Source organism: Periplaneta americana, chromosome 14, assembly GCF_040183065.1.
Source record: "Periplaneta americana isolate PAMFEO1 chromosome 14, P.americana_PAMFEO1_priV1, whole genome shotgun sequence".
NCBI classification, from domain to species: domain Eukaryota; kingdom Metazoa; phylum Arthropoda; class Insecta; order Blattodea; family Blattidae; genus Periplaneta; species Periplaneta americana.
Window position 1 is genome coordinate 31,146,709 of NC_091130.1, and position 24,595 is coordinate 31,171,303.

General features: G+C 37.6%; 1 protein-coding gene across 12 annotated transcripts in view; it reads left to right on the plus strand.

Annotated features, from left to right (window-relative positions):
- The window catches only part of Spn (Spinophilin), a 595,298-nt gene that overhangs the window by 552,317 nt on the left and 18,386 nt on the right, over positions 1–24,595 (plus strand). For 11 of the 12 annotated variants that reach the window (XM_069845172.1, XM_069845171.1, XM_069845173.1 and 8 more), the window contains 5 exons: positions 2,563–2,793; positions 6,543–6,737; positions 12,573–13,515; positions 16,942–17,121; positions 22,768–22,883. In XM_069845172.1, the coding sequence (XP_069701273.1) occupies positions 2,563–2,793; positions 6,543–6,737; positions 12,573–13,515; positions 16,942–17,121; positions 22,768–22,883 (1,665 nt within the window). The remainder of the gene's footprint in view (positions 1–2,562; positions 2,794–6,542; positions 6,738–12,572; positions 13,516–16,941; positions 17,122–22,767; positions 22,884–24,595) is intronic. The other variant, XM_069845175.1, reaches the window with a different exon arrangement.

A 24,595-nucleotide genomic window follows, 5' to 3' on the forward strand; every position in this document is an offset into this window, starting at 1 on the left:
ATTTATTATTGTAATTCTTCCATTAGACTTTTCTTGTCCACAAGTTTCCACAAGTTTACTCCTAACCCATTATTATACCAAAAATACTATAACCCCCCTCTTGTATGACACATATCCCCTCACTCTAAATCTCTAATTATTAGAAAGGAAGAGGATATGGACATGAGCCACCAGGTAATTTGCGATTTTTTTTTTTTTTCAAATTCAAATTTATTTATTTAATGCATTACACTTGAGCTACATTAGGCATTGTAGCCCGAAAGAGCAGAAGCAGTTCAGATCAGTTATACAAAATATTTTACAAAATTGAAGAGAGTTCATTGAGCACAATAACATTAATAGTAAAATACATACAGGATGTAATAATATATACAAATATAGAAAATACGAAAGTACATGAATATTAGAGTATTAATTTTTAACTCAATTAGCTTAAAAAATATAAAACAATGAAATAATTAATCTAATTTGTTCCTAAATCTATGTGTGTTAAGTGTACTTAGTTCAGAGTGTGCTCTAATTAATGGATTATATGTTCTTGGTCCAAAATTGCTGCTGTGTTTTAATCCAGCAGTTGTGTGGCATTTAGGGGTGTTTAGAAAGAAACTGTAGTATTGTCTCGTACAATATTCATGAGGATAAAATTTAAATTTATTGTGATTTTTATGGCAGTAAATCAGCAATGTTTGTTTATAAATTTATTCTAGATTTAATACACAAATTCCTGAAAAATGAATTTTGTTGGGTAACACTGGTAAACAAATTTTAATCAACTTTCTGCTTATGTTGATTTTTTAGTGGTTTAGTATAACTCTGACCCGCTGATCATGAATATCACATCAGTTTTTTCATAGTGTCAACGGTTTGGATGATATAAGCAATTTAAATTTGATTAACACAGTAAATGATATTTATTTGTAACATTGTAAGAAAACAATTTCAAACCTAGGATAGTCATTAACACTACTTCAATAAATCATGCGTGACATGTAAATACACAAATACAATACAGGAATGCAAAATAGTTAACTCCTATGACCTAGAATGACTTAGAAAATATACAGGGTGGACCGCTTGAATGTACCTAATTTCAATTGTATGTGACAGGTAAACGGTTGAAGATAGAAACCTACAGTAACGTTTATATGAAAAGAAAACTCAATAAGTTTCGATATGCACATTGCCATATCTCTACGTGAGCTCCAGCTGTCACTGTGACGATATAGAGGCGATGACTTCTTGCCAAGCACGTTGGAGCATGTCTTTTGAAATGCTTTCAATAGCCTCTATGATGCGCTCCCGAAGATCACGAAGGTCTCTGACTGGGGTGGCGTACACTTTATCTTTGACGTAGCTCCAAAGAAAGAAATCGAGCGGTGTTAAATCCGGAGATCTCGGGGGCCAAGCGATTGGTCCTCTAAAGTTAGGATCAGCGCCGAGACAGTCTAGCATCGTATTCGCATCATTTGAGCAGGAGGTGAAGGAATAAGCAGATCTTCGCTGTGTGGAACAGGCTCTGGAGGACGGTATGTCGGGGTACTGCAGCTGTCTACTGTTTTTGCCCTTCTTGAAATCCTTCAAGTTGGCCATACAAAAGTAGCAGGTTCCCTCCAAATTCGGGGAATGACAAATGTCATGCTTTACCTACTACCACGTAGCCAATGTTCTAGTGTTGCCTGGCAGTTACCACAGGACACTGTGGAGACCACACATTGTCAAGGTCACCTACGGGCACGCCTTGTATGCCTCACAGAACTTTGTTCCAGGCACAATGGTGTATTTAACTTGCTTTGGTTGAATGTAATATCCACATACATAGCAGAAAGTGTCTGCTTGTAATTTGCACTTCCGTCCTGTAGACATGGTGTAAAAACTACTAAACACAAACAAACATACATACAACTGCAAAGATAACGAACCTACTATCGTGACTGACCGTCACCAGCAGATATTTATATGCCAGAGCCATGTTGCCACCTAGCGGATATCAACGTAAATACTTACATGTACATATTGCTAAACCAGTATTCTGAGAAATAAAATATGCCGATATAATCCAAAATATTGACACTACGACAAAACCATTATCGGATTCATGTTCAGCGTGTTGAAATCAGTAAGTAAAGATAAAAAAACAATGATAAGCAAAATCTTGTATACCAGTGTAATCTAAAGATTTATATAGGCAAATTTTGATGATTCTTTTTTAATTCCTTGAGACTTTTGTAGATTTTATGTCCAAATATTGCAAAGCAAGAAAGAATATAACTTTATAAATCCTGAATATTAGATACGGTACACACAATACGACTGGTGTAACATGGTATATAACATTATGAATTATGCCTCTCTTTGTAAGCAAATAGTTATGAATTATTATTATATTGGATTGGTGCATAAGTTTCTAACGTTTTTCTGTACTTTTATTCATCTGCTGTCCATGGTTTCCATAGCAACAAAGTATTGATTTATGCTAAGAATTTACACACCAATTCAATATAACACTATTAACATTACTTTACTTCGAAATGCCACAATTGAAACTCTGTGCCTTTGTGACAGGTAATACAACTAGAACAAGAATTATTGGAAACACAACGTAAGGCTGGGTTCCCTGTAGTACTTCCGTACGATAGTTCAAGTTTGCGCCAATTGACACCTCAACTGTCTCGAAGACAGCAGGCACCACCTGTGAAACCACTACTGCAACAGTTGGAAACGGAACTTTCCGACACTGAGATCTCTGACATTAGCCCGGAGGATGGTGATAAAACTGCCACAGTGGAACGGAAGGTCAGTTGCATGTTTTTGTAAGTAATATTTATGTATTTTGTTGTGTGTTGTATTTTGTTTATTTGTTGTGTTTACATAGCATTGGACGTTGTATCAGTGGTGTAGCATGGTTTCTGAAGCAGGAGAAGTAATCAAGATTAATTTAGTAGTAATAATTATTCTTAAAATTAATTAAAAAGTAAGAATACAATTTTACGTTAATAATTAAAAATCATAGATGTTTGAACAAGCGAAAGCAATGTTCTGCTAAGAGTCTTACTTTATCTTTTAAAATTCAAAGTATTATTTTTTAGATGGTTTGTTTAAAAATTAGGTACCAGTATTTTTATTTTCAATTATTATGTAATAAATAGCCTATCCATTGCAGTATCCATCGAAACATATAGGTAAATTAAATTCCTTATAATTTAAAAGTTACGAATATAGTTTCTTAATAGGCAACTTAAAAAATAAAATGTCTAAATGTAATATAATATCAATACATTTGTAATATTTTCATTATTTTTATTGTACATATTCTTATACAACTTGATTACACAACTTTTAACACTATATCACTTAGGAATACAATATTATGGTGATTACTTTCACATGTTAATATTGAACTAAGTTTATAAATACCTAGTTGACTAGTTTCGACTTGGGAGTCATTCTTCAGAACTGTTGAGGTCCTGCGTCTTTTGGTGTCTTCACCCTCCAGTGGAGGTGCGTTCGTGTTGTGTAGTGTGGAGTCAAATAGTGTGTGTGTTCTGCAATTCAGTTTATTATTATTTTTTTTACTTGGTTATTTAACGATGCTGTATCAACTACGAGATTATTTAGCGTCGATGGGATTGGTGATAGCGAGATGATATTTAGCAAGATGAGGCCGAGGATTCGCCATAGATTACCTGACATTTGCCTTATGGTTGGGGAAACCTCGGAAAAACCCAACCAAGTAATCAGCCCAAGCGGGAATCGAACCCGCGCCCAAACGCAACTCCAGATTGACAGGCAAGCGCCTTAGCTGACTGAGCTACGCCGGTGGCTAATTCAGTTTATGTTGAGGATTTCTTGTGGGTGTGTTTTTGTGATATCTGTATATTTCGTATTGTTCTAGTGTGTTCAGTTTCTGATTTTTCGGTTGAATATGTAGAATTTCTATGTCTGTGTCTATGTTGCTGTAGGTATGGTTGGTGTTTGTGATGTGTTCTGTGTATGTGTAAGTGTTGTGTGATTTGGTTATGGCTGTGATGTGTTCTTTGTAATGTGTTTGAAATGATCTGCCTTTCTGTCTGATGTAGAAGTTCTCATGTGAGTTTGTATACTCCTGTTAGGTTGTATTTGCTTGTTTGTGTGCTTGTGTGTTGAGATGCTTTTGTAGATTGTTTTGTGTTCTGTTGTAGTTGTAGTTTAATTTCTTGAATGAAAATGCGATCTTGTATGTGTTTTTGTTTTCGTATGTTAGAGTGATGTATTATTATTAAATTATGCTTTATTTAACAACGCTCAGAACTGTAGAGGTTATGTCAGCATCGCCGGTATGCCGGAATTTTGTCCCGCAGGAGTTCTTTTACATGCCAGTAAATCTACTGACATGAGCCTGTCGCATTTAAACACACTTAAATACCATCGACCTGGGCCGGGATCGAACTCACAACCTCGAGCATAGAAGGCCATTGCTATACCGACTACGCTACCGAGGCTGACAGAGGTTTTTTTTCTCTATATTTCTTGTAAAATGTTTTGTCTTTTTTATTATGTTGTGTGTTATGTTCGGGTTGTATCCATTTTTTTGTGCTATGTATTTGATGGTATTTATTTCTTTTTTGTCGTGCTGGCTCTTTGGTATGTTGAGCAGTCTGTGTACCATGGCTCGAAATGCAGCATGTTTGTGTTGTGTTGGGTGATTGGATGCGTTATGTATGTGTGTACATCAACTAGGTATTTATAAACTTCGTACAAATTAGCACATATTCTTAATATTTCAATATATATATATATTTTTAATATTTTAATTGAAATTTAGGAATATACAATAATTTTAGTTTTCTGTATTAACATGGAACGTTTAAGTGGACATTATTATTCGGGAAAAATGTCCATTACCATTTCTGTAATACTTCACGTGCCTTTTGCACCTTAGCAGGAGCATTCCGATACAACTTGCAACATATCATTGTTCCTTAGTGGCAGCGGGCCGATGTAACCTGCAACATATTATCATTGTAAAAATAAATGAAGTTTGAATTTCATCGTAATTAGGGCCATATGTATTATTAGTGGCTTGGGCAGCCACATTTCAAGCAATTATAGGGATACTACGAATCCCCTGCCTTCCTTTCTAATTCAAAGATCATTTACTTACTTACTTACTTACTTACTTACTGGCTTTTAAGGAACCCGGAGGTTCATTGCCGCACTCACATATGCCCGCCATCGGTCCCTATCCTGAGCAAGATTAAACTAGTCCCTACCATCATATCCCACCTCCCTCAAATCCATTTTAATATTATCTTCCCACCTACGTCTCGGCCCCCCTAAAGATCTTTTTCCCCCCGGTCTCCCAACTAACACTCTATATGCATTTCTGGACTCGCCCATACGTGCTACATGCCCATCTCAAACGTCTGGATTTAATGTTCCTAATTATGTCTGGTGAAGAATACAATGCGTGCAGTTCTGTGTTGTGTAACTTTCTCCATTCTGCTGTAACTTCATCCCTCTTAGCCCCAAATATTTTCCTAAGCACCTTATTCTCAAACGCCCTTAACCTATGTTCCTCTCTCAAAGTGAGAGTCCAAGTTTCACAACCATAAAGAACAACCAGTAAAATAACTGTTTTATAAATTCTAACTTTCAGATTTTTCGACAGCAGACTGGATGATAAAAGCTTCTCAACCGAATAATAACAGGCATTTCCCATATTTATTCTGTGTTTAATTTCCTCCCGAGTATCATTTATATTTGTTACTGTTGCTCCCAGATATTTGAACTTCTCCACCTCTTCAATAGATAAATTTCCAATTTTTATATTTCCATTTCGTACAATATTCTCGTTACGAGACATAATCATATACTTTGTCTTTTCAGGATTTACTTCCAAACCTATCTCTTTACTTGCTTCCAGTAAAATTCCCGTGTTTTCCCTAATCGTCTGTGGATTTTCTCCTAACATATTCACGTCATCCGCATAGACAAGCAGCTGATGTAACTCGTTCAATTCCAAACCCTCTCTATTATCCTGGACTTTCCTAATGGCATACTCTAGAACAAAGTTAAAAAGTAAAGGTGATAGTGCATCTCCTTGCTTTAGCCCACAGTGAATTGGAAACGCCCTCCAAGATACTGCACTTAAAATACGTAAATCTAATTTATATAATTAAATTTAGGTTAGCTTCCTATATTTTAATTCTAACACTATTGCATGTGGCAAGAATTTGATTATCATCTTGTATGGCGTGTAACAAGGGGCTCTCACATTTAATGTTTATAACATGCCATTAAAAACTTTGAGAGTTTCTTAAACTAATTATACACATCACGTTACTTTCTTATTTGTACATATGTAATAATAATCGTATAAAGTGTTACCATGCTGTGTACAGTACAGAATTCTATGTAATTATGATACATTTGTATTTGTTGTGTAGCTCATTACTGCTGTTGATCACTCTGACGTCATCTTCTGCAGATCGCCTGATTGTGTTGTAATTTAGCTGGATTTCACAGTGACAGTGTTATAAACTGGTTGGTGGGTGCGGTTTTAGATGGGGATGGTTACGGATGATCTTACTGCCCAGATGCCTGTGAAGGAAGAGTTGGACCGTGCTGTCCCACCTCATGAGTTGCTGGATGTCTCTGCCTCCAAGGCCAAGGCAGAGCTAGCGACACGTGGGGGCCTGGCAGGTAGACAGCTGCCATCTAGCAAGAAGGGCTCTGGTGGTCTTAGCTCCAGCAGCTCTGTAAGTTTTCATTTGTTTGTCTTCACCTTTGTAATATTGTGTTTTGCAGGAGGTTCCACGTTCATCAACAGGACTTTTCTGTACATAGATCGATAGGTACTCTTCTTAATACCAGTTGCTTACTTTCTGTGTTTTACTACGTGTTTGCATTTAAGTGGAAGCTACTTCACAATGTCCCCCTGTATATTTCTGATGTTATTATCCAGTAATCTGGGTTGAAAAATATTTCAGTAAAGCCATTTTCTTCAGTGGAGTTAATTAAATTCTAAGGGGATTTTGTATTGATTCGTTTTCATTTTATTGTTCTGCCCAAGAGTAGGTCTTTCACTGCAAACCCAGCTTTCTCCAAGATCTTTCCTATTTTCTGCCTTCTTCTTTGCCTCCTCATATGATCCATATATCTTAATATCGTCTATCACGCGGTATCTTCTGCCCCGAACTCATCTTCCGTTCACCATTCCTTCCAGTGCATTCTTCGGTAGGCAGTTTCTTCTCGGCCAGTGACCCAACCAATTCCTTTTCCTCTTCCTGAGCAGTTTCAGCATCATTCTTTCTTCATCCACTCTTGCCAACACAACTTCATTTCTTATTCTGTCTGTCCACTTCACATGTTCCATTCTTCTCCATATCCACATTTCAAATGCGGTCAAATGACTTTATTGTCAAACGCCTGGCATTAGAAAACAACAACAACATTTCAAATGCTTCTATTCATTTCTCTTCACTTCTTTGTAATGTCCATGTTTCTGCCCGATACAATGCCATACTCCACACAAAGTACTTCACTAGTCTCTTCCTTGGTTCTTTTTCCAGAGGTCCGCAGAAACTGCTCCTTTTTTATTAAAAGCTTCCTTTGCCATTGCTATCTTCTTCTTGACTTCCTGGCAGCAGCTCATGTTACTGCTTATAGTACACCCCAAGTATTTGAAGCTATCCACTTGCTCTACTGTCTCAATTAGAATTCGCAAGTTTGTCTTCTTTATTTATCTTCCTATGACCATGATCTTATTTGCATTTATCTTCGGCTAACAATTGCTTAACATGTACTGATGTTGAATTGTTTCATTGACTCGTGACTCAAAAGATGGCTTTGATTGTGGCAGTGCCTACTATATTTCAACTATCTATTTACTTAATTCGTTTAGAAGGCCATGATTATGATTGTCAACATTAGAACAAGATCGTTAAATCTCGACTTACCAAAGTCAAAAGTCTCAGAAGTATTGTCTTTTAACAATGTTAAACTTTACTACGAAAGTCGACTTTGGGAAGTCTTCATCCAAAGTCTCGTTAGTGTTAAGGTTAGATAGTGTTTGATGAGGGGATATATTAGTAACACGTGTTCGGCGCAAAAATAACACAGGTAAATGTTACGTCCATTATCCCTTTGAAATAATATTTTCGTTCCTCAAATTAATCCATTTCAACGATGTTCCCTGAACTACATCATATTTCTCCTTCATTTTGCTGTGATAAGTAATGTGTTATGACATTTTCGAAAACATGCATTTTCTTTTAGTGCATTAAAAATCTCTCATTATACTCCGTAAATCTTGCTCTTGACTAGTGCTGTGAATTCTTAAAGAATATAGTCATGCAGTTATTAGCAACATTTCTATTCTCTTTTGTTTGACGGCCTGGTGACTAGTGGCGAGTGTAGTCAGCACTTCTACTGTCTGAATTATCCACTTGTTCCGATTAATAAACTCAAAATATTAAGATATAATATCATGCCATTTCCGCGAAATTTCAAATAATAAAACATGAGAGTGTCTCAGTGTGCAACAAAATATAATTCCTGAGTAGTCAAGGAATAGTGCAGTTGCCTTATTGACAGAGCATGACTGTTTGTCTAACCAGTGTTTCTCAACCTGAGGACCAGTCAAATGTCTGAACTAATTCTATGGACCACTAACTTATATGTGTCTAATTGTTTAGTTGGTTATTTAACGACGCTGTATCAACTACTAGGTTATTTAGTGTCGATGAGATTGGTGATAGCGAGATTGTATTTGGCGAGATGAGGACGAGGATTCGTCATACATTACCTGGCATTCACCTTACGGTTGGAAAAAACCTCGGAAAAAACTCAACCAGGTAATCAGCCCAAGCGGGGATCGAGCCCGCGCCCAAGCGCAACTTCAGACCGATAGGCAAGCACCTTAACCAACTGAGCCATGCAGGTGGCTTCTAATTGTTCACTTTTGTATATATATTAACATTTGGAACATATTGTACCATTATAACATAATAAATCTAAAAGCATGTTTTGAATTCCAACAGAAACACAGTTATGAAATTGGAAGTGAACTGTTAAAAGTGAATTATATATTGACAGACTCTTAATATTTATTACCAAAGGAATAATAATATTCTGAACCTACAAAAGGAGAGAGTAAACTACGGAAAATAAAGAAAGGATAATAATATTATGTTATTACTCACTGTTAATGAGATGGCTGAGTTGTCGCCCCTTGCAGAGTTCCTGGATATCTGGCTCAGTATTAATCAAATTCAATCTAAGATTGACACATACATTAAGTTGGTTTCTGTATTTCGTTTTTATTTGAAGGAGCAATGAAAATCCTTTCTCACAAAGATAGGTTGTTGAAAACAGCATGACGATTTTCGATGCTTCTTCAGATACTTCGGGATATTCACTAGTCAAAGAAGACGAGTTCCAAAATCAAGGAAATCCACGGAGCGTATTCCAAATCTCACCGATGAGCAATCCGATGGCAGCACGGTGTTCCGAATTCCACCGATGACGTCCACCGGTGCCATCAGCTTGCAGAGGTGGTGGCAGTCTCCATCAGCCGCCATCAGTGAATCTGATTGGTTCTTGTATAGGGCGGGAATTAGCAGACAAATGACATCGTGCACTGTTGTGTCATGGCGGTGTGTTCTGCTTCAGTTCTGCTGTATTGTTTGTAATGAGCACAACGTAAAAACAATATGTTAATGGCCTATGAGCGAACATGTCAACGGACCAGTTATTACTACCGGTTCAAGAAATAAGTTGTTTATGATCTCTTTTCTTTGAACGAGATGGCAGTACGAAAATTAAGCAAAATTTTGCTAGTGTAGCACAGATAACAACTTACACAGTCGCCATGACACCCATCGATCCTTCCAGCAGTTTTGTTCCTATTTCACTGCAGTGTGACGTCATTGTTGTTCACCGGTCCGGTGAGATTCGGAATACGCTGAAGGTCTCGGAATTGTATTTTAAGTTTAAGCTGACTGTCACTTGAAATCTCAATTAATTGTTCTTTCTTCGATAACGTAAGGACTTTTTTGTAACTGTAAGCCTGAATTTGTTTGCGAACCCACATAAATTTCTCATAAAAGTTATGTGGAAAATTATGCAAATCTGGCTTTCAGGTAGTAGCTCCCTGTAAAGCAGGTTCAAACCTGCTTTCAGGTAATAGCTCTCTGTAAAGCAGGTTTGAACCTGCTTTACAGGGAGCTACTACCTGAAAGCCAGATTTGCATAATTTATTTCATTACTGTAGGTACGTTAACAGAAAGTCACAATTTAAATCACACAGCATTTGTGTGCACTCAAAGTTGGATTCTGGTGTCTTGTCAGCCCATTTGAGTTGTGTGGATATAAAGGGAAGAATTGTGACGTGTCATGTATAGTTCCTGGGGTAGTTCAGTCGGGAGAGCATTTGTGCGCTAAGCAAAGGTCCCGGAGTCGATACCTGGCCCGGGAACAATTTTTCCTTAAAATTATTCATATGTGGAAAATGTTTCAAATTTTTATTTCACAGTTTTGAGGTGGTTACAAACCCTTTCAAGAAACTCAAAACCGACACAAATATCATTTTCCACTAAAAATTATTCCAGTGTTGGAAAAGGTACACTGTCACTTCTCACTGTCCCCTCACTCATTCTCATATGCCTGACATTTTCCAGTCGATTTCTTGCCTTACTGCTGTGGTATGGCGATCGCGCAGAACTTGCAGGATGAGAAAGCTATCATCCTTGGCACTTGTGCTCCTCATGTGGCCTGATCCCCGTCTCCTGTCATATGTTCCAAGTTACCTATAGTGTCGCATTGCACTGTGAATGCTACAGAGCGATGCTCAGATGATCCAAGCAACAGGCAAATGAAGAATATATTATGTATGTGTATGTATTGCGAGTAATTTTACGGCTGTCGCCGTCTCCCGCTTCTCAACTTCCAGGTACTCCGGTTTTGCCAATCGCCCATTTGCAGACCCCTGCAGACCATAACTTCCTGAGCCTCTTTGCTCCGTTTTTTCATTGGTTTTCCTCTTCTCTTTTTTTCCGGGGGAGTCCAGTTGAAGACCTTATTAGGCCAGCGGTCGGCTGACATTCTCTGGAGATGCCCATACCATATCAGACGTTTAGTTTCCACTGATTGTAAGATATCTCCTGATACCTGCATTATATTACGGACATCCTGATTCCCAATGTGGTCCATCCTCGAAATTTGACAACTACAGCGCCAGTAATCCATTTCTAGAGCCAACAATTTCTTCTTCATCCTGTCTCTCATTTCCCAAGTTTCAGATCCATAGGTACATATACTTTCTATTATAGTTTTATTTATACTTGTCTTAGTTTTTCTTGTTACCTTGTCATTCCACAGGAGTGTATTTAATTGTCTTATGGCCCGCTTTTCTTGACCAATCTTATTATTAATATCTTCATCACTTTTGGCCTGACTGTTGAGGGTAACACCTAAATATTTGAATGACTCAGAATTTTCTATTTGTGTATCCCCGGTATCTAAATTTACCTTGCTGCGACTACCCACAACCATGTATTTTGTTTTCTTGAAATTAATTGATAGGCCCCTTCCTTATAAGCCTCACTCAATTTACGAAACATATAGCTGGAATCTTCTACATCTGCCGCTATCAGTACTTGATCATCAGCGAAATGTAGGCTATATAACGTATCTTCTCCAACTGGTACACCCATCTGACCACATTTCTTCCTCCATCATCATCCTTAGCTCGACAACCCATCATGGGTCCTGGCTGTCCATAGGAGTTTCCGCCATTCATCCCTATTTCTAGCAACACTCATCCAGTTTTTAACTCCAATAGTTCTGGCATCCTCATCCTCCCTGATGCCATCCTCCCATCTGACCTTTGGTCTTCCTCTTCGTCTACTTCCCCCTGGTTCATATCGGAGGACTCTGATGGCTGGTCTCGAGTCCTCTAATCTCATTATATGACCAGCCCACCTCAGGCGTCCCATTTTTATAAAAGATGTTATATTGGGTTCACTGAAGAGTTCATATAATTCATGATTATACCGGGCTCTCCATTCGTTATCTACATTGACTGGCCCAAAGATCGACCTTAAAACCTTCCGTTCAAAAATGTTTAATCTATGTATATCCTTTTTAGTCAATGTCCAGGCTTCTGAGGCATAAGTGAGGACTGGTCTTATCAAGGTTTTATATATCCTAATTTTGCTTTGGGGGGGTTAATATTTTAGATCTAATATGTCTCACGAGACCATAGTAGCATCTATTAGCGAGGAAGATCCTTTTACCAATTTCAAGACTCATATCATTATCTTGACTAACTATAGAGCCCAAATAACTAAAATTAGTTACTCACATTTCTTCCTCCACTGTTCCAAAATTGCTTGGAGATAAATCTTGAAAAGAGTTGGAGCAAGTGAGCATCCTTGGCATAGGCCTTTTGTAACTGCGAAATCTTCTGATAAGTGGCTTCCTACCTTTACAACACTACTACATCCACAATATAATTTTTTAACCGCCCTTATATAGGTTTTCTTTATGTTCATTGCTAGAATATATTATAATTAAGTTATTTCATGTCTTAGGACTATGGATTGGATGAGAGCTGTGATAATTCGGGTGATGAAGATGAACAGGACAGAAGACATCTGTACATTGAGTATGTGGGGCGCGACGAAACATGTGGTGAGCCTCGTACACCAACACTTAATGCACAGAACCAGCAACAACAACAACAACAACAACAACAGCAGCAGCAGCAGCAGCAACAACAACAGCAGCAGCAGTCACAGCAGCAAAACCAACAGCAACATCAACACCAGCATCATCAGCCTGCCAACCGTCCCACTTCGTTATCTCCTTCCTCATCACTGTACAATAACATGACAGCTGTGACTACGAGTACCAGCACTTCTCACGTTCACAGTCTCGTGTCACAGTTCTCGTCCACACAGCAGCAACAACAGCAGCAGCATTACACAGGCTCTTCATCACACATATCCTCGCAGCAGTCAGTAACAAAAACCCAACATCAGCAGCATCACATGCACTTCCAAACCGCAACATCGCCGTCTTCGTTACATTCCCCTTCCAGTGCAACAGTTCTACCTCACACAACGGCAACCGCCCTGTACAGTCATGTCACACACATGCCGACATCTCAACCGCTACACCATTACCACCCTCATCAGCAGACACAGTCGAGCCACCCGCATGGAATTGCTCAGGCACACCATGTGGTAACGGCAGTGGCATCTCAGCACCAAGCTAGTCCTGACCCGTGGATGGGCCGGAACAAAGGTCCCGCCCCCACGTATCCGATTGGGCCACCTCGCGGTCTTGCAGGACCACCGGCATCCTTAGCCGAGCAGCTGAAACAGGTGCTTGCAGAAAGAGAACGTAGGATATCAGGAGGAGATCAGGCCTCGTCCAGGGAGGGCTCAGGTGACTTCACAGAGATTAACAAGGGCGTGTCGCAGAGTCTAGCGGAAGAAATACGACAGGCTGTGAATGAAGCTAATGCTAGAGGTAAGCTCAGTATTTTCAGTGCATGATGGTGTAGACTGCCTCCGTGGTCTGTTGGTCAGCATGCTGGCTTCCAGATCAGGAGGTCCCGGGTTCGATTCCCGGGCTCGTCTCTCGGTGAATTTTTCTTGAAGAAGAGGAATTCCCTGGGTGTCTAGAGTCTGGAAATTTGTATGAATGTGAGTGTGATTGTAAGTGTGCCGGGTTAATGTTAATTAACCAATCATCACAAATATAAAAATACATCAGGACTGTCGCTGGGCAGTAACCTGAACACACATTTCAGCATCACATTGTTGACAAGTAACTCCATCTGTTAGCACAACCGTAAAGCATTTAATTTAATTTTGTATATCTACTGCACTATACTATACAATGCAATAATAATAATAATAATAATAATAATATAATAAACTCAAACAGTTATATTACCGGTTGTTCTGTATGGTTGTGAAACTTGGACTCTTACTTTGAGAGAGGAACAGAGATTAAGGGTGTTTGAGAATAAGGTTCTTAGGAAAATATTTGGGGCTAAGAGGGATGAAGTTACAGGAGAATGGAGAAAGTTACACAACACAGAGCTGCACGCATTGTATTCTTCACCTGACATAATTAGGAACATAAAATCCAGACATTTGAGATGGGCAGGACATGTAGCACGTATGGGCGAATCCAGAAATGCATATAGAGTGTTAGTTGGGAGGCCGGAGAGAAAAGACCTTTGGGGAGGCCGAGATGTAGATGGGAAGATAATATTAAAATGGATTTGAGGGAGGTGGGATATGATGCTAGAGACTGGATTAATCTTGCTCAGGATAGGGACCAATGGCGGGCTTATGTGAGGGCGGCAATGAACCTCCAGGTTCCTTAAAAGCCAGTAAGTAAGTATATAATAAACTCACTATTCACAATATTTACTTACTTACTTACTGGCTTTTAAGGAACCCGAAGGTTCATTGCCGCCTTCACATAAGCCCGCCATCGGTCCCTATCCTGAGCAAAATTAATCCATTCTCTTTCATCATATTCCACCTCCCTCAAATCCATTTTAAGTGACTTCACCGAATGTATATTATTGTCTTTCAGTCAATTCATATTCTCTTTGCAATAATGAGTGCTGCCATGCAAAAATGTATAACAGTAAGCATTTTAATTATCCCTTGTATTTATTTGACAAGGCAACAATGAGTGCGGGTCTAACGTTATTTTTAACGGTTATTTTTCTTTCAGTTTTCATTGTGACGTTGATGTAGCTAGCTAAATATGTCATATCGCAACATACGAGGCCTGTCTAAAAAGTATCCGACCTTTAATTTTCCCGCGCAAAGTAGTGATTCTAAGCCAGCGCCACTGTGCATGGTGGAAGGAGGAACCGTAATGCGCATGCTTGAATTTTTTCACCGCATTCGCTTGTGCCAGTCACTGGCTGGTGGTCGCCAAGTAAGGTGCTGTTCTAAATGTTTGTCGGATTTAGTTTTCTCGCAAGATGACTGAACGAATTGAGCAAAGATACTGCATCAAATTTTGTCAAAAGCTTGGTGATTCTCAAAGTCAAACAATTCGTAAGATTCAGCAGGTATTTGGGGAAGATGCGATGGGTGTAACACAAATTAAGGAGTGGTTCAACAGATTCAAAGATGGCCGCACATCAGCGGAGTGTGAGCAGCATTGTGGCAGGCCCCAAACTGCTCGGAGTGCAGCTGTTGTTGAGAGGGTGCGAAATTTGGTGATGGCAGATCGTTGTTTGACCGTGCGGGAGATTGCCGAAGAGGTTGGAGTGAGTAAAGATTCTGCACATGCAATTTTGCGTGATGATTTGAACATGAACCGAGTGGCTGCGAAATTCGTGCCCAAGTTGTTGTCCCCGGAACAAAAAGACCTCCGTTGTGACGTTGCACAGGACCTTCTGGACACCGCCAACACTGATCCTGGGTTTCTGGAGATGAGTCATGGGTGTACGGGTACAACCCAGAAACAAAAAGACAGTCGTCGCAATGGAAGCATCCTGAGTCTCCAAGGCCGAAGAAAGCGTGGCAGGTGCGAAGCAAAATCAAGGTGATGCTGACTGTTTTCTTTGATGTCCGTGGAATTGTGCATCACGAATACGCACCGAAAGGACAAACGGTGACAAAGGAGTACTATCACGATGTTCTCCGGCGACTCCATGATGCAGTTCGGCGCAAAATACCAGACATGTGGACGGCGAACAACTGGCACTTGCATCACGACAACGCCCCCACACATTCATCCCAATTGATCCACACTTTCTTGGCCAAACATGGAATTACAACCATTCGCCAACCTCCCTACTCTCCAGACCTGGCTCCTTGCGACTTCTTGTTGTTTCCAAAATTGAAGACACCACTGAAAGGATCCCGTTTTGAGAGTAGAGAAGAGATAATGCGGAACGCAACGACGGAGCTGAACATCATTCCAAAAGAAGACTTCCAGAGGTGTTTCCGGCAGTGGAAGGATCGGTGGGCTAAGTGTGTGCAAGCACAAGGGGCCTACTTTGAAGGGGATTAGGGTCCCAACCCCGTCAGGTATTTGAAATATTGTTTCTGGCTAAAGGTCGGATACTTTTTAGACAGGCCTCGTATCAGTACAACCAAACACAAAAATGCACTTTCCAAGGCTACTGGGAAGAAGATTTCTTTGCTTCCAACAGTAATTGCAACATCGAGTCGAAAATTTCAATTTGCATTGGACATTACATACATTATATAAGCTTTTCTTGCTGCCGAAATCCCTTGGTGGAAAGTGCAAGATTGTGGGTCTAGTGCAAAGTTTTTGTAATTGCCTTTTATTGCGTATTTTATAAATTTATAATGCCTTTTTGCGTGCCTATTTTAATGATTCATAATGCTTAAACTTCCGGTCTCTGGTTATAATCACATTTATTCACCTGGATACTGAGGAGTTGTAGTTGAGAATAAGGTAGGAGTTCAGGTTTATTTAACGCAAAATGGCTCCAAAGGAAAGTGCTATAGTGTGAAAATGACAGAAGAAAAAAAAAAACTTTGAAAGATTTATTTTTCAGGAGTTAAATGTTATTAGTGAATAATGTGTTGTTATTAGCAGACAGTGGATTTTCGGTCCCTATATTGAATGTTAGGTGTATGTCAATTGTGGGGAATTCATTGAACTTATTGATTGCTACACTCCCTCCATATGGCAAGAGGCATGACATCTTGTCGCTGTGTAGGGACCGAAAATCCGCTGTCTGGTTATTAGAGTTCACTGCCTACGTTAAACATAAATGATATCCTCTTGAAACACAGAGTTTAACATTGGTAAATTTTCTGAACAAAGGGTTTATTGCCTGTTAAAATTTGTAGTTTTAAGTCACTAGAAAGATAAACACTTGAACATGTTCTACACATTGTGTTGGATAATAATTAATAATTTGTAATTATTTTTTTGTTACAGTGAAGAAAGTGCCAATAAGTACATCGTTACTTCCACCCAGTACACAAACACCGTGGCAGCCACAAAGCTCTCTCTTGCAGGAGATAGCTCCTCCTTCCCCGTCCTCTATCTCTTCTTCTGGCAGTGTCTCTCCAGGGGTGCCAACAGCTGATCCGAGTCCCAGCAAGCCTGTTGCTATAGGTTAATTAGCTCTTCTTTTAAATTATAAGCAAGTAGGGCATTTGGACTATATTGGAAAATTTCTTTTATGTCATTGTTTTTCTTCTTCGAAATTTTATGAAGTCAATAACAGTTGAATGTGGCATTAAAAATATTTTTTCATTCTTGGATATACTCTTTTAATGCTTGTATAATCACTGATCAACATTATTGAACAGGTAATAACTGCTTGACTGTGTTAATAACATATATATATTTTTTTTTTTTTTTTTCTGGAAGTAAATTACTGGCTGACTGGTTTCGACATGAAGCAGTTATTACTTGTTCAGTAATATTAATCAGTAAAAATATTTGTTTGATATGTGTGCATGTGTCAGTTCTATAATGCCACTGACAGTATTTCTTAATAACCAGTTATTTTATAGATATCCATATTCGTACACAGGACGATTTATTTTTTCCTTCCTTTTCTGCTTTGTTATTTCATACCATGTTCATCCTCCTCCAGTCTTGACACTGAATTGCTAGTTATTGATGCTACTCTTCAATGTGTTACTCAAATTTCTGAAAAATCCATTTGCATACTTACCGACTCCAAGGGGGCTATATTTAATATAATTAAATATGTACCAAACCTATATACACATAGAATTATTCCAATTCAGAAACAACTAAGTAAACTAAAAAAAACTCCAAAAGGAAATAACATTTCAATGGATTCCTAGTCATTGTGGTATACCTGGAAACAAGAAATTCGATAATATTGCAAAACAGGCAACATATTTGCAACCGAGACCTCTTCAAGTGATATGTCTATCCAGTGCTTTTGCTTCAGTAAAGTCTCATTTTACAAACCTATGGATCAACAATTGGCTCTCTTCTGACAAAGGAAAAATTTTACAGTCTGTACAAAAGAAACCAAATGACCTGAAAATGTTTGCCCAGACATGTTCAAACATTTTTAACAAGAGCCAGAACAGGTCACATTATCACTCAATTGTACCTACACCGATTTCACATTTCTGATAATCCTACTTGTCTGTGGTGCAATAATCATGATGAAGATCTGGAACACATTCTTCTATACTGTCCATCCATAAAGCACAAAAGAAGTAAATTAAAATCATCAGTACCAGTTGCAGAAGACACAGCCCTGCAGTATATATTGACTACACCCCAACTCTGGCTACTAGCAACAGGCATCTATAATGAACACTGATCAAAATACCCCTCATTTCTCGTGAAAAACAACAACTGAATAGACTACAGTAGACTATAGTGGACTTTATGTTGTCAGCAAACAGCTGGATACATTAAGAAGATTGATTTCCTTTTCTGCTTTATACACTCCTGAATTTTATAGCATACCCCGAAATTGCGGTATCTGCTTCCAGGAGATTTCAATGCAAGATTAGATGTAAAATTGCTATACCTTTGGGGTGACTCATTTGCACCTTCCATACTGAAAATAGGCAAATCTGCATTTTTTGGGGATGGCAAAGGAACATTAATAGGAGTAGATATTTTATTTATTTCATTTAGTTATTTAACGATGCTGTATCAACTGCTAGGTTATTTAGTATAGATGAAATTGGTGATTGCGAGATGAAGTTGAGATTCACTGTAGGATTACCTGACATTTGCCTTACAGTTGGGGAAAACCTCGGAAAAGTCCAGCCAGGTAATCAGCCTAAAGGAAATTCGAAACCATGCCTGAGCATAGCTCCAGATCAGCAGGCAAATGCGCTGTTACCTGAGCTATGCTGGTGGCTTACCAGTCGACATTAGACACTTCTTTGTTTTAAAACATTGTTGAAGAAAGCATCTGTGATCTGTTACGTTGTACTGATAAATTTTAATATTGTTGATGTTCTTCTTTAGAGAATTGGGAATCGCAATTTGGGGTCATTTAACCCATTTTGCTTCTGGCTTCTCAATAAAGTTGAGAAGTTGAGAAAACTATCCTTTAACATGTTAAAAAAGTTCATTTATATGTTCTCCATTCATACAGTCTTTCAGTGGTGTCGATTGTTGAATTAGCTGAATATTACATAAGGCTTCTTCTGGTGACATTTTTTTCGGGTTGAAATTCTCTCTTGACTTAACCTCGTCATTGGTTGGTTGATCATCGGATTTTTCTAATAGGTAGGAGGAAGAAAAAATAAATGATTGTACTGTAATTAACAAGTAATGATTTGATTTTTCTTGTACAAAACGAAAAGTAAAACTGTTACACGGCATGAGAAATCTTACCTTCCAAGAAACTGTTAAACAGCAGTGCAAATAACCCTTTGTCATACCTCGGAAGCTGTTAGCAAACAGTCATTGTACCTTTTTCCTAACAATACCCAACATTTCTTAAGGGATTAAGGACAGAGATGGGCATTCAACGTGAATACGGTACCACTTAACAACTTTGCCAAACATCATTTTAACTTCTAGTACTGTAACGGATTTCTTGGAATTTATTTAGGCTACAGTTTTGTAATAAAATACTAAATTGGAAATTTGAAAAATACAGTATATATGTATTTATTAACACTACAATTGGGTATACACCCGGTGGCAGTGATATATAATATACAATAATACCATTACAATTATACAATAATTACAGCAATAAAAGAAAAATAAAATAAACCTAAATTTAATTCTAACTATAATTAAATAGATGCAATAAACCTAGGACTATAAATGAAAACTATTCTAAAATAACGCCTACAATAAGCAAAAGTAAACCTAACTTATAAGTACTTCTACTTCACCCAACTATTACCAATTTAAGTAATTACATATCACCTTAATTAATTACAAATCAACTTAATTACATATCATATTAATTAATTACATATCACCTTAATTTATTTACATATCAACTAAATTACATAATATGTAATTATGTAAGATGATATTATCATCTTAATTAATTAAATATCATCACATTGTTTGGCAGGGGCTTTCATCGGACGCGGCCGCGTCATGGAATCTTTCAAAAGGGGTAAAATTAAGAAAATGGCTATTCAATCACTGGTCGGTGGTTGGGGAGAGAGGTGGTCTCTCAAAAGGGGTGTGATTTACATTGGTTTTATGGATATTTAATTCGGTTCTTTAAAAAATCTGTCTTTAGGAGGAGTGGTCTCTCAGTAGGGGTGATCTTCAGACAGGTTTTACTGTATTTCATTTCTGTGATAAGGAGTAATTTCCAACGGCCAAAAAATTGATTAATTTACCTCATACACACATACAAACACTCTCTCTTCATATTAGCTTAGATAGAATAGATACAGATTATGATAATGGTGTTTAAGGCCAAAATGAATCATGGTATGTAAATTTCCAATGTGGCATTTGCGTTTGTGACTGAGGAAAATCATCAGATTGGTCGGCCTTGGGGTTTGAACTTGGGGCCTTCCGAATTCGAACCTACTGTAGTGCTTTACCACTGAGTCACGTCACTCGATTATTTTATATTTATTGCAGGCGTATCTGAAAAATATTTTTGTGTTACTGAATTTTTTCTATTCTTTGGATATCTCACAACATTATGCCAGTGAAATAATCCAGTTCACAGGTTACTAATATCGTATATCACTCAATGGTGCAGTAGAAGACAGAGAGAAAGCAGCTGGGTCATTTGCAAAAATTGTAAACGGACGATTGAGAATGTCGAAATTAAAGTACTATTTAGTGCATATTCTGCATGTATTAATATAGTGCAATGTCTCTGCCATAAATCAACCACTGTACACTCACCTTGCTCTACAGCACTGTTTTGAATGATGTAACAGACATGACATGGAGTAACAGATCTGACAGGTAACAGACATGACAAAGCAAACAAGCATGTGCGAACCTAAAATGTTTTTGCTTAAAAATCTTCAAAATAGCAGCTTAACTACTGGACACGTGTACTATTATGTCCTCTTGATCTTGACTTTATATGTTGTTATTTGTGGAAAGTACAACACAAACAGATCTGACAGAGTAAAAATGCACGCTTAGACTAGAACACAAAGCAAGAGTATGACACACAAACTCGCCAAATCAAAATAAGTGAACATAGCAGTACAATCAAAATGAGTCTTTGTGCATCATCTTGGCTTGTGCTGACATCTGTGGGATTTCTTTTTCAACTGTGTATCCATAGGAACAGAATAGTGTAACAGACCTGACTGACTTACTGGACTAGATTAATTATGTGATCATATTTAAGGAAATATAAACTCAGACATAAATGAAGAAGTTTTGATAATACCAAATGTTTCTTTAATTTTTTTCTCAATTACATTATTAAACAAACTTTTATCTGGACATAATCATGCTCCATTTTAAAAACTTAACTAGTATGGACACTCCATTTTAGCTGTCAGTATGAGAATTTTATTTTATTCTCGTGAAATATTTCACATGAAGGAAATAATTCTTGTGACGTTTACTACATTAGTATTGAAACTACTCACTGTTAGGAATTTATAACTCTATCGTTATAAATGCAATAATGGGAAGGGTAAGAATTGATGGACATCATTTGTTATACAAATTCTGCAAATGACCCAGCTGTATTCGTCACTGTCGCTCTCACTGTGTCTCTGACTCATTGTGTCTCTCTGGTAACAGTGTGCCTCATGCAGCATTCAATTGTTTTATTCCATGTTCATAATTGTTCTCCGCTCACTATAGTTGAATTTTCAAGGACGAATATAATATATAATAATTTCTAATAAAATACCGTAGTTCCTTGTTAGAATATAATTATTTAATATGTCTTAAGTTAATTTTTAATGGAACTACTGGGTGTTCAGTTCAAAATGTGTCATGGCTCGCTGTATGCCGTCATGTGGCTAGCCGATGAGCCTAGAGAATTCAATCTTCCTACACTTCCGCAGAGGTGTATAACCTAAGAGGCAGAAAAGCTGCCTAGCAAGTACGGCGTTCATTCTGAAGAGTACATACCAATACGTACGGTAACGCCGGTAGTGGCAGGAATGTGAACTGTTTGCAGATATGTACTGTCGGGATATGGGGAGAGGGTTAAGACGATTACTTACGTATTTGTTGACATTAACTTCGACGGTCAACATGGACACGGAGCATTTGATTTGTGTTGTGGAATGTTACCGTACGCAACCGATGATAACAAATACCCTGCGTACGACTTGCCGGCGTAAAACACAGTTCGAAAGAGGTTATGGTAGCACACAGACGGTACAGACCGCCATCTGTTGCTACGACGTTCAAGTTATACCGTACACGTTCTCAAGTTCAGATTGAAGAACGCCTTAAATAATAGGCAACTTCTCTAACATATAAGCTAAAACTCGCTCAAATCGGTGACCCAACAACAGTGACGTTATGACACACTTTGAAATGAACACCCAGTATATGAGTAGCTTAATATCAAAGGCGGACATCTGACCTTCAAGTCGAAATTAAATAATATGGATTCTAATACATTTTTTCATGCTCTTTTCAGTTATGGTGAAACTATATGCAAACTCTAACACTAAATTTATAAAAATAAATTGTGTTGAAATACTACAAAGGACACTGTAAAACAAAAAGTGTCGCTAGATCAAAACTATGGAGACGACAGATGTCCGTCTTTGATATTAAACTACTCATATAATGAGCATCATATTAATTGTAGAATATTTTTCATGGCATCAGATACAGATGTGTGGGCTCCACCACATCCACAAGATCTCAACACTTCTTATTCAGCTGAGAAGAAGTCATCACACTTCTGGCAAAGTGCCCCAGTCACAGAGTGGTCAAAGGAACAGGTAGGTACTTCATCGTTTTATAAGGATTTGTCGTTTCCAGATGCTTTGAGACGCTAACAATAATTGATCTTCGTGATATATTCATTGATCTTTGCTTATTCACTGGTACGAGTAGATTAGCCATTTTTCCTTCTTTGATTTCTATTTATTGTGGCCCTTCTGATTATACTAAAAGCCAGGTTATGAACCGACAAAACCGGAAGCAACGTTCTGTTTCTCTCTTTCTGAGCTCTGTTGCCACATAGTGGTGCAAGATTCAAAGCGTCTTCAACATTTGTCACATAATATGTCGTAGCTGTGTTTTCAATTATGAATATAATAAAGAAGTATATAACGAATTCAAACATTTCACTTAAACGAACAACGATTCAATAATAATAATAATAATAATAATATACTGTTAACTAAATATATCAAGATATATTATAGTAATTTTTATTTTATTTTTAAGTTGTTATAAATCGAATTTACCATTTAGTTATTTTTGTACAATAATAATAATAATAATAATAATAATAATAATAATAATAATAATAATAATTTAATGGATATGATCTTAATTTTATATTTATACTAATTAAGTCATGTACGAGTATATTCAATTATTATTATTATTATTATTATTATTATTATTATTATTATTATTATTATTATTATTATCATCATCATCATCATCATCATTATTATTATCATTATTAATTCACATAATATATAAATAAGCAAATATACAAATTTAAAAGGAAAACTCGAGCTGGCTGAGCCATTGTGTAAAATAAATAAGAATATTCGGACACTGTTAGGTCTACTATTAATAATATGGAAATTAGAACAGTTAAGTAAGTCACAACAGTGCCTCAGCCGTTTGCCGCGTTGCTTTTTCTACCGATGTGATGCCTCCATTTACACTTTTTGTCGGTAATGCTTGTATACAGACAAAATCATTTCTCTTTCTCTCCAGACTTAAAAACCCGCTTCCTTTTGTATCGTAGCACTCCGGAGAATTCATTATTCTAGTCAAGTATATAGTTCTCGATAATACTATCAACAATATTAGTAATTAAAATTACTGTTTTAAGAAAGCACGAGCTAATGACGTTATTACGAAATGCGATTTGTAATGCACGTGGTACTGCAAATGAACTGGGAAGTTTGGCTACACTGTCTCCGTGATCCCGTTGCCAGATTTTCGTTAGCAGACAACATTTTCACGTGAGGTCCAATGAAAAGCTCCATTCTCCTTCTCCCCTCCACCCCCCCACACTCAACGTGTCATTGCTGCACAGGCTACCCCTCTAACCCGCACTTTCCTCTCACCCACCCAACTACTTCCTGTTTAGTCGGTTCATAACCTGGCTTTTAGTATAGTTCATTCATTATAGTGAATTATTTCAGTTTAGTATAGGGTTCCCAGATGTCCCGTAGAATATGTAAAAAATCTGATGTTATGAATTATTATTATGGAATTCCTCAGGGCTCCATATTGGGTCCAATTTTGTTTTTGCTAGCTACTAATTTGTAAGACAGATTAAGGAAACTCTGGTGAACAGAACTTGTAAATTTCAATAGTCTAGTGAACATACAACAATTTTAATAAAATATTTTAGGGGAGGAAAGAATTTCTGAAAATACTGAGACATAAATGCTACTTTTTCTCATAAACTAGTGGAAGGACACACAATTCCGATTGACACAAACTGGCCAATTTGAACCAC